General features: G+C 38.5%; 1 protein-coding gene across 1 annotated transcript in view; it reads left to right on the top strand.

The window, feature by feature from the left end:
* Positions 1 to 13,735, top strand: part of INO80 (INO80 complex ATPase subunit) — a 171,031-nt gene that overhangs the window by 80,187 nt on the left and 77,109 nt on the right. The window contains exons 18-24 of the mRNA XM_079768167.1: positions 144 to 261; positions 2,086 to 2,171; positions 5,831 to 5,998; positions 6,213 to 6,346; positions 7,115 to 7,182; positions 7,889 to 7,982; positions 10,081 to 10,252. Coding sequence (XP_079624293.1) covers positions 144 to 261; positions 2,086 to 2,171; positions 5,831 to 5,998; positions 6,213 to 6,346; positions 7,115 to 7,182; positions 7,889 to 7,982; positions 10,081 to 10,252 — 840 coding nt within the window. The remainder of the gene's footprint in view (positions 1 to 143; positions 262 to 2,085; positions 2,172 to 5,830; positions 5,999 to 6,212; positions 6,347 to 7,114; positions 7,183 to 7,888; positions 7,983 to 10,080; positions 10,253 to 13,735) is intronic.

Genomic DNA, 13,735 nt, shown 5'->3' with positions numbered 1-13,735 from the left:
ACACTGTTTCTGTCCCTCTCATTCACTCATACATACACATGCACCAAGACACAAACATACACACATACCTGCAACTTTCTCTCTAAACCCTCACACTGTCATTTTGTTGCTCTGCAGCTATTTCACTTTTCTTTTGTTTCCAGCTCTGGGCTCTGCTGCATTTCATTATGCCAACATTATTTGATTCACATGAGGAATTTAATGAGTGGTTTTCCAAGGACATTGAGAGCCATGCCGAAAACAAATCTGCCATTGATGAGAGTGAGTACTTTTATGAACTTTCTTCTACGGATCAGTATAGGCAAAAACATATTGTATGCCTTTTCTATATGTAGAATTTTTTTCTTGTATACTTAGGAACCTATTCTTTTTTTTCTTTTTCAATAAAGAAAAAGAAAAAAAAGAATAGGTTCCTCCTGATTGGGATATTTGTCTAAAGAGAAAGAAATAATTGAGATTAAAAAGAACAATTTAATAATAGATATAGTAACTAGAAGCTTTTATGGTCCTTTGTTCAGATGCCATATTTAGATCAGTTTTTCATGTTTGAAGGACATTATCTTTACCAATCAAGTTGAATAAACAATTTTAAAAGTAAAAAAAAAAATTATGTACTTTGTTTATGTTTAAAAGAATTTAAAAATGGACTAATTGATTCAGGTGATGTTGCTGTACAGTAAGCCCTCAATTTTGTGGACTTTGATTTAAAGGACTTCTGATTTAACGGACAAAATTTCTGGTCCGTATGTCATATGTGAAAATTAAAACCCTGTTAATTTTAAAATGCTTTTAACCAAGATTTGCTTATAATTAAATTAACAAGTTTTTTGTTTTTGTTAAAGCATTGTAGTAATTTTGCCGAAATAAATAAATATTACATATCTACAACTATAGTTTACATATTTAAATCCAAGAGTCAGCGCTTGTAAACAATGTTCAGTGAATGATTAGCACGCGATCACATCTCTTTGGGCGCAGTAATTGGTTCTGTTGTCCTGTGGTGTGACTTTCTGCAGCAGTTTTAACGCATGCCTTGCCGGCTGTTTCCATGTTCACTAAACTACACCCTAGCTGCATGCATTTGTTTACTTAAGGTGACTGGTGAATGCACACCTTCATTAGACCCATTCAGTATAAATGTAAAATTACAGGAACACATACAGAAAACTTTTCTGTGAAATTAAGCTTTTCATACATACGTAATTTTAATTACACAAATGTGTCTACATGAGTAAAAACAGGTAAACTAACTAATTTGTCAATTTTTTAACATTCACATTCAGAAAACCTACTTTATTATACAACAGATTTTCAGCTTTAACAGACACCTCCTCACCCAAATTAGTCTGTATATCGAGGTTTTACTGTATTGTTGGGTAATCAAGACAGAGTAGGCAGAGTCAGATTTCCACATAGTTCCTGAAAAATTCCTGTCAGAATTCTGTTCTTTGTGGAATGGGGTAAGGTTTTTTTCCTGTGATAAAAACTGAAAATACTAGAAGGTTCATTTTTGTTAGTTTCTGTTTATATTAAAATTTGTTTCTACTGTGAACATTTTTAACATGATGTGTCAATACTGTTGATCTTGTTGAGTATTATTTTTTAAGAGACTCATGTAGTGTTTGTTATAGAAACATGAAGTGACATCTTTTAACTATTAGAAAAGTCCTTAAGTAATTTCTTATACTACAGTTGTTATTTGCTGACATAATTTGAAAACATGATTTTGGGGAACATTAGGGGCCACAGATAGCTTGCATTAGACCTATATGAGAACTCTATTTTATTAATAAAAATGTTCCTTTAAACATTATAAAGGTGAATTCTAATAAAAATAAGGTGGTCTTTTTGGTCTGAGTGAGAGCAAAATGCATTTGCCCGGTTGACTATACGAAGATACTATGGAAAATTCAGATCCCTTGGTCTCCTACTTGGGGGGGAAAATTTGTTTCAGTCTTCTTTCATAGAATCATTAAGCCAAAAGGTGTTAACACAGTTTAGTGAGAGATGTTTGTGACTTTTCTTTTGTTTGTGTTAAATTGAAATAATGTATTACTTATGGTGGGGTTCCTCCTGGCATTTCAGATCAACTCTCTCGCTTACACATGATCTTGAAGCCATTTATGCTGAGGAGAATCAAGAAAGATGTAGAAAATGAATTGTCTGACAAGGTAAGGAAAGAAAACCTCATGAGTTTATTAAGCCTTATTAATTAGGCACCACCTTAGGGTCTAGGGAGAAAAAATGTTTCTTGATAAATGTTTACTTGAAAAGTAAATTAGTTTGATTGAGAGAAGACCTTTAAACCTGAGTGGATCAAAGATTTCATATGAGTCAAATAATCACAGCAAGTAATATTTTTTCTTTTTGTTTTATAGTCTGATTTGTGGAGAATTTGAAATATTATGAAAGTAGAAAACATAATATAATGAACCTTTTTGTAGTCACCATACAGCTTCAATAATGATCAACTCATGGATACTAGCATCCCCCACCCTTCTAGATTATTCTGAATCAGATCCCAGACGTCTTTTATTTCATTTATAAAAATTTTCATATATATCTCTAAAAATTTGGTCTTTTAAAAAATACATAACCACATATCATTGTTGCCCCTACTGAAAATGACATTTACTTTATTGTAGTATTACATAGCAGTCAGTGCTCAGATATCCCCAGTTGATTCTCGCCTCTTTTTCTCTCACTCTCACTCTCAGAATTAGATTTTTGAAATCAGAATCCAAGCAAGATCCACACATAGCATTTGGGTGACATGTCTCTTAAGTATTTCTTTATCTTTTTTAATCCTCACCTGAGCATATTTTTCCATTGGTTTTTAGAGAGAGAGGGAGGGAAAAGGAAGAGAGAGAGAGAGAAAGAGACATAGATGTGACAGAGACACATTGATTGGTTGCCTCCTACACTCTCCCGGACAGGGACGGATTGAGCCTGCACCAAGGTACATGCCCTTGATTGGGAATCAAACCGGCAACCCTTCCATTCCTGGGCTGACGCTCTAACTGACCAGGGCTTAAGTATCTTTTAATCCCTCCCTCGGCTTTCCCTTGCATTCTTTGTTGAAGAAACTGAGTTATTTGTCCTATAGAGTTTCCCACATACTGGATTTTGCAAATTACATCATCATGGTGGTGTCAGACATGTTCCTTCTCTCTCCTGTATTTCTGCAACTGAGAGTTAGATTTTGAATTTTAATGTGCTTTGGGTTATAACATTTTTCTCATACAAAGCCAATAATTTTGGCTTATAAATATTGCAGGCCAGGTATCTTTACCAGACTTCTATAATTCTCCCCATATTCTCCTTTTTTTCTACCAGTTCTCAGTCCTTTGGAGTTTTTTTCCATATTCCATAGAGTCCACCTGTTTCTAACAAAGGCAGCTTTCCAGATCCTTGATAATATCAGTTCTTTTCCATCACTGTCAGAAGGATGGGTTGTTTTGAAATTAGTAACTCTCTTTGGAAGATTGTGGTGGTGATGCACACCTTCAAAGAAAGGAGCAGTGTACCTTTGTTTTATATCTTTTTTTAAAAATCTGGGTGGCTGTTTTGTGAAACTGGCAGATTTTAATTAAAGAGCACTGTCACACAGATGTACCTGATGGAAGGAATATACTTTATTTAAAAAATAGATCCTTGAGGCTTTTCTTATCACAGAGGACTTAGAAAACAATAGCAGTGTCATAATACTGTTAATGGTCAGTAGGGAGGTGATCAGAAGATGTAGCATGGTTCTTAATCACTGTATAGAGTGTACATTTCTTAGGCATCAGTAATGTTTCTGATCTAGTAAATAATAATATTTAATATAGTTATTTATTGAACTCTTATTGCATGCCATGCACTGGTACTTATTGATATGTAAAGTCTCCAGTTTCTGTTCAGATTTCCAAAGGAGACAAATAACTAATACTGTGTCATAGAGATACAGTGATTGTCTATGTGAACTACTGTATAATGGGAACATAGATAAGGGAGTAGTTCTCTTAGGGAGGGTTATGGAAGGCATCAAAGAGATGACATGTGAGGTAGATCTGGAATAAAGAGTTGGCATTTACTAGGAAAATTATAGAAAGGGGGTGCTAGGCAACAAGAACAATGTGAACAAAGGTGGAGCAACATTCAGATATACAGTATGTTTGGCAGACATTATTTAGACCATGCTTGCTAAGGAAGACGTAGTGATAAGACTGGGACAATTGGGTGGGTTAGATTATGGGAGGTCTTTTCTACCTATTGGAGAATTTTTAATATTTTACTATAGGCAGAAATGTACATTGAAGGTTTTTTCAGCAGTTGAATTACAAAATTTGTAAGGAAACTTTTTTAGAATCAGCAGAGACTGGCTGGCAGCAGGAAGATTCCAGAATAAGACATAAAAAGTGGTTAGAAGTAAATTTCTAGCCCTAGCCGGTTTGGCTCAGTCGATAGAGCATCAATCTATGGACTGAGGAGTCCCAGGTTCGATTCCAGTCAAGGGCATGTGCCCGGGTTGCGGTCCCCAGAAGGGGCATGCAAGAGGTGGCCAATCGATGATTCTCTCTTATCATTGACTAGAGGCCCGGAGCATGAATTCGTGCACCAGTGGAGTCCCTCGGCCTGACCTGTGGGATCTGACTGAAACTGGCTCTCCGACATCCCCCGAGGGGTCCTGGATTGTGAGAGGGAGCAGGCCAGGTTGAGGGAACCCACTGGTGCATGATCGGGGGTCAGAGAGGGACTGCGGGAGGGCTCCAGGGCGTGTCCAGCCCATCTTTCTCAGTCCCGATCAGCCAGACCCCAGCAGCAAGCTAACCTACTGGTTGGAGTGTCTGCCCCCTGGTGGTCAGTGCATGTCATAGTGACTGGTCGACCAATCGACTGTCTGTCCCCTGGTATTCCGGGCACGTCATAGTGAGCGGTTGAGCAGCCTTAGCATATCATTAGCATATAAGGCTTTAATTGGTTTAACGGACAACTGGACACTTAGCATATCAGGCTTTTATTATATAGGATGTTTCTATCTCTCCCTCTCTTCCTCTCTGAAATCAATAATAAAATAAAATAAAATAAAAATAAAGAAGTAAATTTCTAGGTTGAGTTGAGGGACTTAGGAAATGATTAAACATGGGGTATGAGAGAGGAAATCAAAGCTGACTAATGTTTCTCTTTGGGCAGCTCAGTGAATGGTAATGCTGTTAATCAGTTTAGTAAATTGTGGAAAAGATAATTGTTTTCTGATATGTAACATATAAAACTGCTTCACCCAGCTGGTGTGGCTCACTGGTTGGGCATCAATCCATGAACCAGGAAGTCACGGTTCAATTCCCGGTCAGGGCACATACCCAGGTTTAGGGCTCGATCCCCAGTAGGAGACACCGATAGAAGTTGATTCTCTTTCATCACTGATGTTTCTATCTCTCCCTCCCCCCTCCTCTGTCTGAAATAAAATAAAAAACAGATTTTTTATTAAAAACATAAAACTGCTGTGAATTCTCTGAGTGATACTATTTTTATTATAGTAGGCAGTTGACAGTATGGGGCTAGCGGAGTTTAGGGATATATTTTTGTTGTAAGTCACTGTAATGGGCAATGATTGTGCTATTGGAAATGGAAGAAATTGCCCAGGGACAGCATGTAGATTGAGTGACAGGGAAAGAGAGTCAAGGAAAAAAAACACATTTCTGGATAATTAACCACATCACAGATTTATAGGGATAATGTGTTTCTAGAGATGCATATATATTTTTTCAATCATCTGGCTTACATGTGTTGATACTGAATTTCCTTCTAAACTGTTTTTCAAAATATAAATGTTTTCACTGGTTTTTAGATTGAGATTCTAATGTATTGCCAACTGACCAGTCGACAAAAGCTACTATATCAGGCACTAAAGAACAAAATTTCTATTGAGGATTTATTGCAATCTTCTATGGGCTCTACCCAGCAAGCACAGACTACCACCAGCAGCCTCATGAATCTGGTCATGCAGTTTAGAAAGGTAAGAGCTTAGATCAGTTGCCCTGGAGTTGTCTTTATTAACCCACTTCAAGTAAAAGGCCTCTAACCTTGATTCCAAATAAATACTGTTAAAAAGAGATGAAAATGGCAGAGTATTTATTCACAAAGGTAAACATTCAGGGTTTGGGATTCCCCCATCATTTATAGAGTGATGTTTGCACATAACAATGTTGTGTTCTTTCCCTTTCTCTTAGGTGTGTAATCACCCAGAGTTATTTGAACGACAAGAAACTTGGTCTCCATTTCATATTTCCCTAAAGCCATACCAGATTTCAAAATTTATCTACCATCACGGACAGATCAGGGTCTTCAACCATTCACGAGATAGGTGAGCAAATATTAATATCTGTTTACTCTAAAAGAGTGTTTTTGTAATATGTGGGATTGTGGAGAAAATTTTAGTGGAGAATGTTTGAATTCCTCACTAAAACATAATTAAGGGATCTTGTGGTAGGAAAATCTGTGCACTGTAAAGGATTTAACTGGATGACCTTAAAGGCCCCAGCCACTTCTAGTTGCTTTTCCACATGAGAAATATGCACCTGTGTGCAAATATGCACTTGCACCAAAAGAGATCTGTAAAAGAGGCCTGTGTTGCTCAGTGGTTGAGCATCAACCGATGAACCAGGAAGTCACAGTTTGATTCCTGGTCAGGCACATGCCCGGGTTGCAGGCTTGATTCCCAGTCAGGGGCGTGCAGGCGCCAGCCATCAATTGTTCTCTTTCTGATGATGTTTCTATCTCTCCCTCTCCCTTCCTCTCTGAAATAAATAATATATGTATATTTTATTTATTTATTATTTTATTTTATTTTTTAATATATATATTTTATTGACTTTTTACAGAGAGGAAGAGAGAGGGATAGAGAGTTAGAAACATCGATGAGAGAGAAACATCGATCAGCTGCCTCTTGCACAACCCCCACTGGGGATGTGCCCGCAACCAAGGTACATGCCCTTGACCGGAATCGAACCTGGGACCTTTCAGTCCACAGGCCGACGCTCTATCCACTGAGCCAAACCGGTTTCGGCAGAGCTATATATTTTTTAAAAAATCAAATTTGGGTTTGGATTTATTTTATTTACTTACTTTACAGGTGGTTAAGGGTTCTACTTTCTCCATTTGCACCGGACTATATCCAACAGTCTCTCTTTCACAGAAAAGGTAGGTGTTTTGATCTTTGGGAAGGATAGTTTGCCAAGGATTTATCAGGGTGTTTCTCTTTGTTTTGCTGAGTGACAGATCTGGAACTAATAGTGGTTTGCCTGCATGCTAGGTTTTTATTTATACAGTCTTAATAAGATTTAAGTAAATTAGTCATCTTCATCTATAGATGCTGTGATTTGTGACTGTAACAGGAAGCAATAAAAAAAAAATTACGTTGACCTTCCAGCTTTATTTCATACCTGACTCTTAAGAATTTCTAACACTCTTGAGACATGACAGAGACAGTGTAGGATTCTTATTAGTCTAAGGAAAAGAAGCTGCTCAACTTAGAACATTTTCCGTAGTATTAAAGTAAAGGTTCCATAGTTCAGAATCTCTTACTTCTGTCCTTTGCTTTTTTCTTTTGGTCTGGCATGATAAAAGGAGGAAGGCGGTTATCCAAGGATCCAAAAACCCCAAATGTAACTAATGAGCCAACTTCACTGTAGCTCATCTGTGCCATATCTCATAGGTCTGCCTAGTCTACTTATGATTGTGGTACAAACATATGACACCCTGACTTCCATCAAAGTAGCTGTGATTCAGAATCTTTAAAATATGTTTTTATTATTAAGCCAAAATTCATCAGTTCAGCAAACAGGTTTTAGTTGAGTATTATCTCTTGGCTTGTTATTGTGTTTAACTTTGTTCTTTGATATTCTAGGTGTTAATGAAGAAAGCTGTTTTTCTTTCCTTCGCTTTATTGATGTATCGCCAGCAGAAATGGCAAACCTCATGCTTCAGGGACTTTTGGCCAGGTGAGTGAGGAGTTTGCTCGTTGTTTGATGAGAGAGCCATCTACACTAATAAAAGAGAAAATGCTAATTGACCGTACCTTCGCGATGCCCACAGCCAATCAGAGTGAGTATGCAAATTAACCCAACAAAGATGGCGGTTAATTTGCATATGCTGAGGGAGGGAGGAGTGAAGACTGAAGACAGCATAGAAGGAAGAGGGAGGGAAAGCAGAAAGCAAGAAGGCTGCAGGAGGGAAAGAGCGGGCGGGGCATGCGGCGCCGGGTGGCCGAAAAGTGCGGGGCGGCAGCGGAAGGGAACGCACGGGGGGGCGGCTGCTGCGAGAGGGAAAGCGTGGGGTGGGGGGCAGAGACGGCGGGAGGGAAGGAAAAGCACCAGGTGGCAGCGGGAGGGAAAGTGCGGGGCAGCGTTGGCGGTGGGAGGGAAAGCGCAGGGGGGGGCGGCGGCTGCAGGAGGGAAAGCGCGGAGGATGAGGGGGCGGCGGCAGCGGGAGGAAAAGCGTGGGGTGGGGGGTGAGGGGTAGAGGCAGCAGGGAAAGTGCGGGGGGCGGGAGGGAAGCCCGCCAGAAGCCCTGTTCTTGCAGGAATCTTCCTGCAACGGGCCTCTAGTTGGAAACAAACAAGGACAAAGGTTGAATACTGTGAAGGTTAAACACTTAATGTTATATCTTACAGAGCCTCTCATTCTTTTTCTGTTGTTGAAAATTTATAATTGGGCCTGGCCTGCATGGCTCAGTGGTTGAGCATCAACCTCTGAACTGGGAGGTCAGAGTTCGATTCCATGTCAGGGTACATGCCTGGTTGCAGGGTCAATCCCTAGTGCGTGGCGTGCAGGAGGCAACCGATCAGTGATTCTCTTTCATCATTTTGAGGTTTCTATCTCTCCTTCTCCCTTCCTCTCTGATGTCAATAAAAATATATTTTTAAAAAGAAAATTTATATTAGGAAGTCTTAATTTTCTTTTAATCATTTAATAATTGCTGGATGCCTCATGATATTCTATCTAATAAAAGAGTAATATACAAATTGACCATCACTCCAACACACAAGATGGCTGCCTCCATGTGGACACAAGATAGCCACCACAAGATGGCCAGCAGGGGAGGGACCAGGTCTGCAAGGGAGGGCCGTTGTGGGCGATCAGGCCAGCAGGGGAGGGCAGTTGGGAGGGACCAGGCCTGCAAGAGAGGGCAGTTGGGGGCGATCAAACCTGCAGGGGAGGGCAGTTAGGGGTGACCAGGCCGGCAGAGGAGGGAAGTTGGGGGGGACCAGGCCTGCAGGGGAGGGCAGTTAGGGGCAATCAGGCTGGCAGGGGAGCATTTAGGCATCAATCAGTCTGGCAGGGGAGTAGTTAGGGGGTGATCAGGCTGGCAAGCAGAAGCGGTTAGGGGCAATCAGGAAGGCAGGCAGGCTAGCAGTTGGGAGCCAGCAGTCCTGGATTGTGAGAGGGATCCCAGATTGGAGAGGGTGCAGGCTGGACTGAGAGACACACACCCCCGTGCACAAATTTCATTCACCGGGCCTCTAGTACCATAAATAAAAACATCAGGCTCTCTTCCCAAGTGCTACCATGTCTTCAGGTCTTCTTAATTTCTAGCTAGTCTACTATATTTTATTCGCTTCTATAGGGCAAATGATGGCTAATGATTCCTTTAGTTAGTAGTGATTACAGCATAGCCTGCCTTAAATGTTCTGGGAAACTTAGTTCTATGATCTTATTCTTTGTAATAATGGCTTTTCCTTATTTTATTACCTTGCCTTTATGTAATAAATAGTGACCTCATTAGGCAGAGCTCTCTCCCTAATAGGAAGATGTTTTCATGATAGAGTTTTTGTGATAGGATTGAATATTCTTCAATATTGAGATGAGCTTTACAGAGGATTTTAGTTTTCATAGTAGCAAGCCAAGTCATGCAAAAGGTAGAATTTATAGAACAGAAATATGAAATGGTTTTATCTCAAAGTAGGAAAGAACTGTTTCTAAAATGCTCAAGATTTAGAAAAGAGACATGTTAATGAGAGACAAAGTTCCTCACTGCTGTGAACTACCCTCAAACCTCCATGGAGCACTGAATAAGCATGTTTGCTGTGATTTGTTTCAGATGGTTAGCTCTTTTCCTGTCTCTGAAAGCCTCCTACAGGCTCCATCAGCTGCGCTCCTGGGGAGATCCAGAAGGGGAGAGCCAGCAGAGATATCTGAGCAACAAGGATTTCCTTCTAGGAGTTAATTTTCCACTCTCCTTTCCCAACCTTTGCAGCTGCCCTTTGTTAAAGGTAAGCAATTACTTCAGCATCAGCTATCCAAGTAGTACTCCATTCCCTTTTCAGTAAAAGAAGCAATAAAGTAAATAATGGCCTGACGGAGCCAAAAAGTTCCCAGAGCAATGGGAGCAGTATATTGATACTTATGTGTATATATAAAACATATATTTTGTACATAACCTTACTGTAACACAGACCTTAAATGCACAACTCTCTGAATTTATACATGTGTAAAATACTTGTGCAACAACTACCTACATTAAGATATAGAACATTTCTAGCATCCAGAGAAGTCTCCCTCATGCTACTTCTGATTTAATACCTCTAATTCAGAACAAATCAATAAAGGTAATCACTATTCTACTTCTGTTATCACAGATTTTGCCTTTTGAACTTTATGAAAATAGAATTATCAGTATGTACTCTTTTGTGTCTAGTTTTTCCCCCTCAATATTATATCTGTGAGATTCATCTGTGTTGCATTATAGCATTCTTTTTTAATGCTATTAATCTGTTCTGTTAGTGGATATTTAGATTGCTTACAGTTTTGAGCTATTATGAATAAAAGGGCTATGCGCATTCTTATACATGCCTTTTGATGAGCATACGCACTAATTACTTTGGGGTTTATGTCCCAAAGAAATGGGATTGCTGTATAATCAGGTATATGTATGTTTAGATTTAGTAGCCACTACCAAACATTTTCCAAAATGGTTTTACAATTTACACTTCCACCAGCAATGTGAGAGATTTGCTGTTGTGTTCATCATCCTTGCCTATACCTGGTATTTTCAGTCCATGATTTTAAATTTGTGGTGGTAATTCATGGTTTTAAATTGCATTATCATGGAAAGTAATGATGTTGAGTACTTTTTCATATAATTGTTGGCCATTGTAAAATAGGTGAAGGGGAAAGTGACAGGAAATAAGGTGATAGATGTAGGTCCAGATCCTAGGGGGCCTCATAATTATTGCTAAGGATTTGGATTTTATTCTGAATGAAATGGGTACCACTGGAGAATTGAAAAGAGATTTGCATGTTTATATTATAGTTCCTTAACTAGATTAGAAGGTAGGACATTTTTCTTGTATCTTTTTTAACATTTAACGGGTCATTATTCTTAAATGCTATCCAGTACCTGATGTTCTTTGGCTGGATCTGGTTTGTGCCCCCTGTACACTGGAGAACCCATATGATTTCCTTCTCTTTTGTTTTCTCAGTTGCTTTCTCAAACATTGCTCCATGTACTTTCTTGGAGATAAGTAATGCAAAAAGAGAATAGAAGTGGTCCCAACCTGTTTGGGATAATGTCAGTGGTGGCAGAATGACTTCCTACAAGTGAAATATTGATCTATCTCATGAAGAGATACCTAACCTCTTACAGATCAATTCCCTGACATTCAGTAATATATAGTATTACACTACAGTTACAAAGTTTTAGTAGTTTAATTTTTGGTACAGAAAGCACTATCCTCCCAAGAGTTTATTATGCCCCTTTATGTAGACACCTGCACCTTAACACTCAAAGATAAGCATCACTTATTTGTATTCTTATGCTTTATGAAAAATATAGTAGTTTGTTCAGAGCACCTTTTCAGAGAGGTCCTTATAACAACTAATGAATTTTCTGATAAATTCAGATGTGGGCAATATGCTTTATGGGAAATTGGTGGTGAAATCTGAAAGTTCATCTAATTGAAGTTATAGTCACTTCCATTTTCTCTTTTTAAATTTTATTTTCTGTTATGGATAGATATTTGCTCTTGTAGTGGCTTAGAATGTGTACTGAGTTACTGAGCACTATAGTAGGCCACAGGAACCTGAAAGCTAATTATGTAAGTGTAGAAACACTGTTCTGCTTTTAGTCTACAACATACATATATTAAAATACCAACCAGGCAGTGCATTTTGTAATTTGTTGATCTATCTATCCTAAGAACTCTCTGCTTTCAAATAAGCAGGATGATCTTTACATGGTATCTTGCCTTAAAGGTTAGCTCAGGTTCTAAATAAAGAATTATGTTGTTGAAACTCCATGTGTAACAGTTATTAAAAATATAATAAAGCCCATTATATCTGTGGCTATTGAATTGTGATCATGACTCTAGTTAAAAATATTTTATATTACCACCTGATAAGTATGTAGATATACCAAATATTACACATACATAAAATTTTAAAACAAAAAATTCACAAAACTATATGTAACCACATATACAGTGTACCCTGGTTGTTTTTTCTTTTATTCTTTTTTTAAATGTTGGTGGGAACCTACTAAAAAATGATTTCATGCCCTAGCTGGTTTGGCTTAGTGGATAGAGCGTTAGCCTGTGGACTGAAGGGTCCCAGGTTCGATTCCAGTCAAGGGCACATGCCCGGGTTGTTGATTCCCAGTAGGGGGCACGCAGGAGGCAACTGATCAATGATTCTCTCTCATCATTGATGTTTCTGTCTCTCCCTCTCCCTTCTTCTCTGAAATCAATAAAGATATATTTTTAAAACATGATTTCATGACCAACCCTACTCATGGTTTGAAAAATACAGTACTAGATGACTGCCCAATATTAGAATAGCTAGAGGACTAGATAAAGAGAAGTCACTATGTAGAAGATTCTGGATCATTCTTGTAATAGTGTGAAAGGAAAGGAACTGACATTTTGGACTTTACAGAATAGTAGCACTTTCTTAATATGAAAGAGAAGACCAGAAGTTGCTCAGAGAGCAGTGTGTTTATTTCATTCCAGAATTACCCTGACATGTAGCTCTAGTGATCAAAGTCCATCTGTGTCTTAGTATATTTTGGTATATATCTGTTATATCCCTGATATTCAAAGATAGTTTAAATAAAAATAGGTGATTTTGAAAGAACCAACAGATTCAAACTTGAACAGTTTTATTATGGGAACCAGCCCCCAAGAATGGCCTTGTTAGAATATGCCTCTCACCATTATTATACTGTTTCTCATAGTGCTTTCTCTTAACTGAATTTTTCTTATTCAAGAAACATTCATCTAGATAAAATTGGTTTTGTTTGTTTTGCAAAGAAGAGTAAAGAAGGAAATTTTGGACACCTTATCCTTTAGTACAGATTTTCAAAATTCATTAGTTAAGAGTATAAAAGTTGATCTCGTCTTGAAAGGAGTTTGACTTTTCTGGTTATTCAAGAGCTGCATTAGCCAAGAGAAGACTCATCGTGATCATAACACCTCGAGTTTATGGTCAGCGGACTCTGTTGCAGAGAATAATCCAAAGAAAGTGTTCATATAGATTCTGCAAACAACGCTTTTTCTTCTTTACTGGATTAACGATTTTGATTTTTGGATTTGCTGTGGCAGGTTTCTCCCTGGGTCAGAAAATGTTTCCCTTGGCAATGACATAGATAGCTACCGCCACTGTTTTTATATCGTTCTTATTGTGGTAAATGTTGATGTACACCGCTGAGAGTCGGAGTAATTAACTTCCTAACAAGAAAAATCATGGAACTACAGAATCCA

The sequence above is a fragment of the Cnephaeus nilssonii genome (assembly GCF_951640355.1).
Source record: "Cnephaeus nilssonii genome assembly, chromosome: 4".
NCBI classification, from domain to species: Eukaryota; Metazoa; Chordata; class Mammalia; order Chiroptera; family Vespertilionidae; genus Cnephaeus; species Cnephaeus nilssonii.
This window is presented reverse-complemented; position numbering and strand designations above follow the sequence as displayed.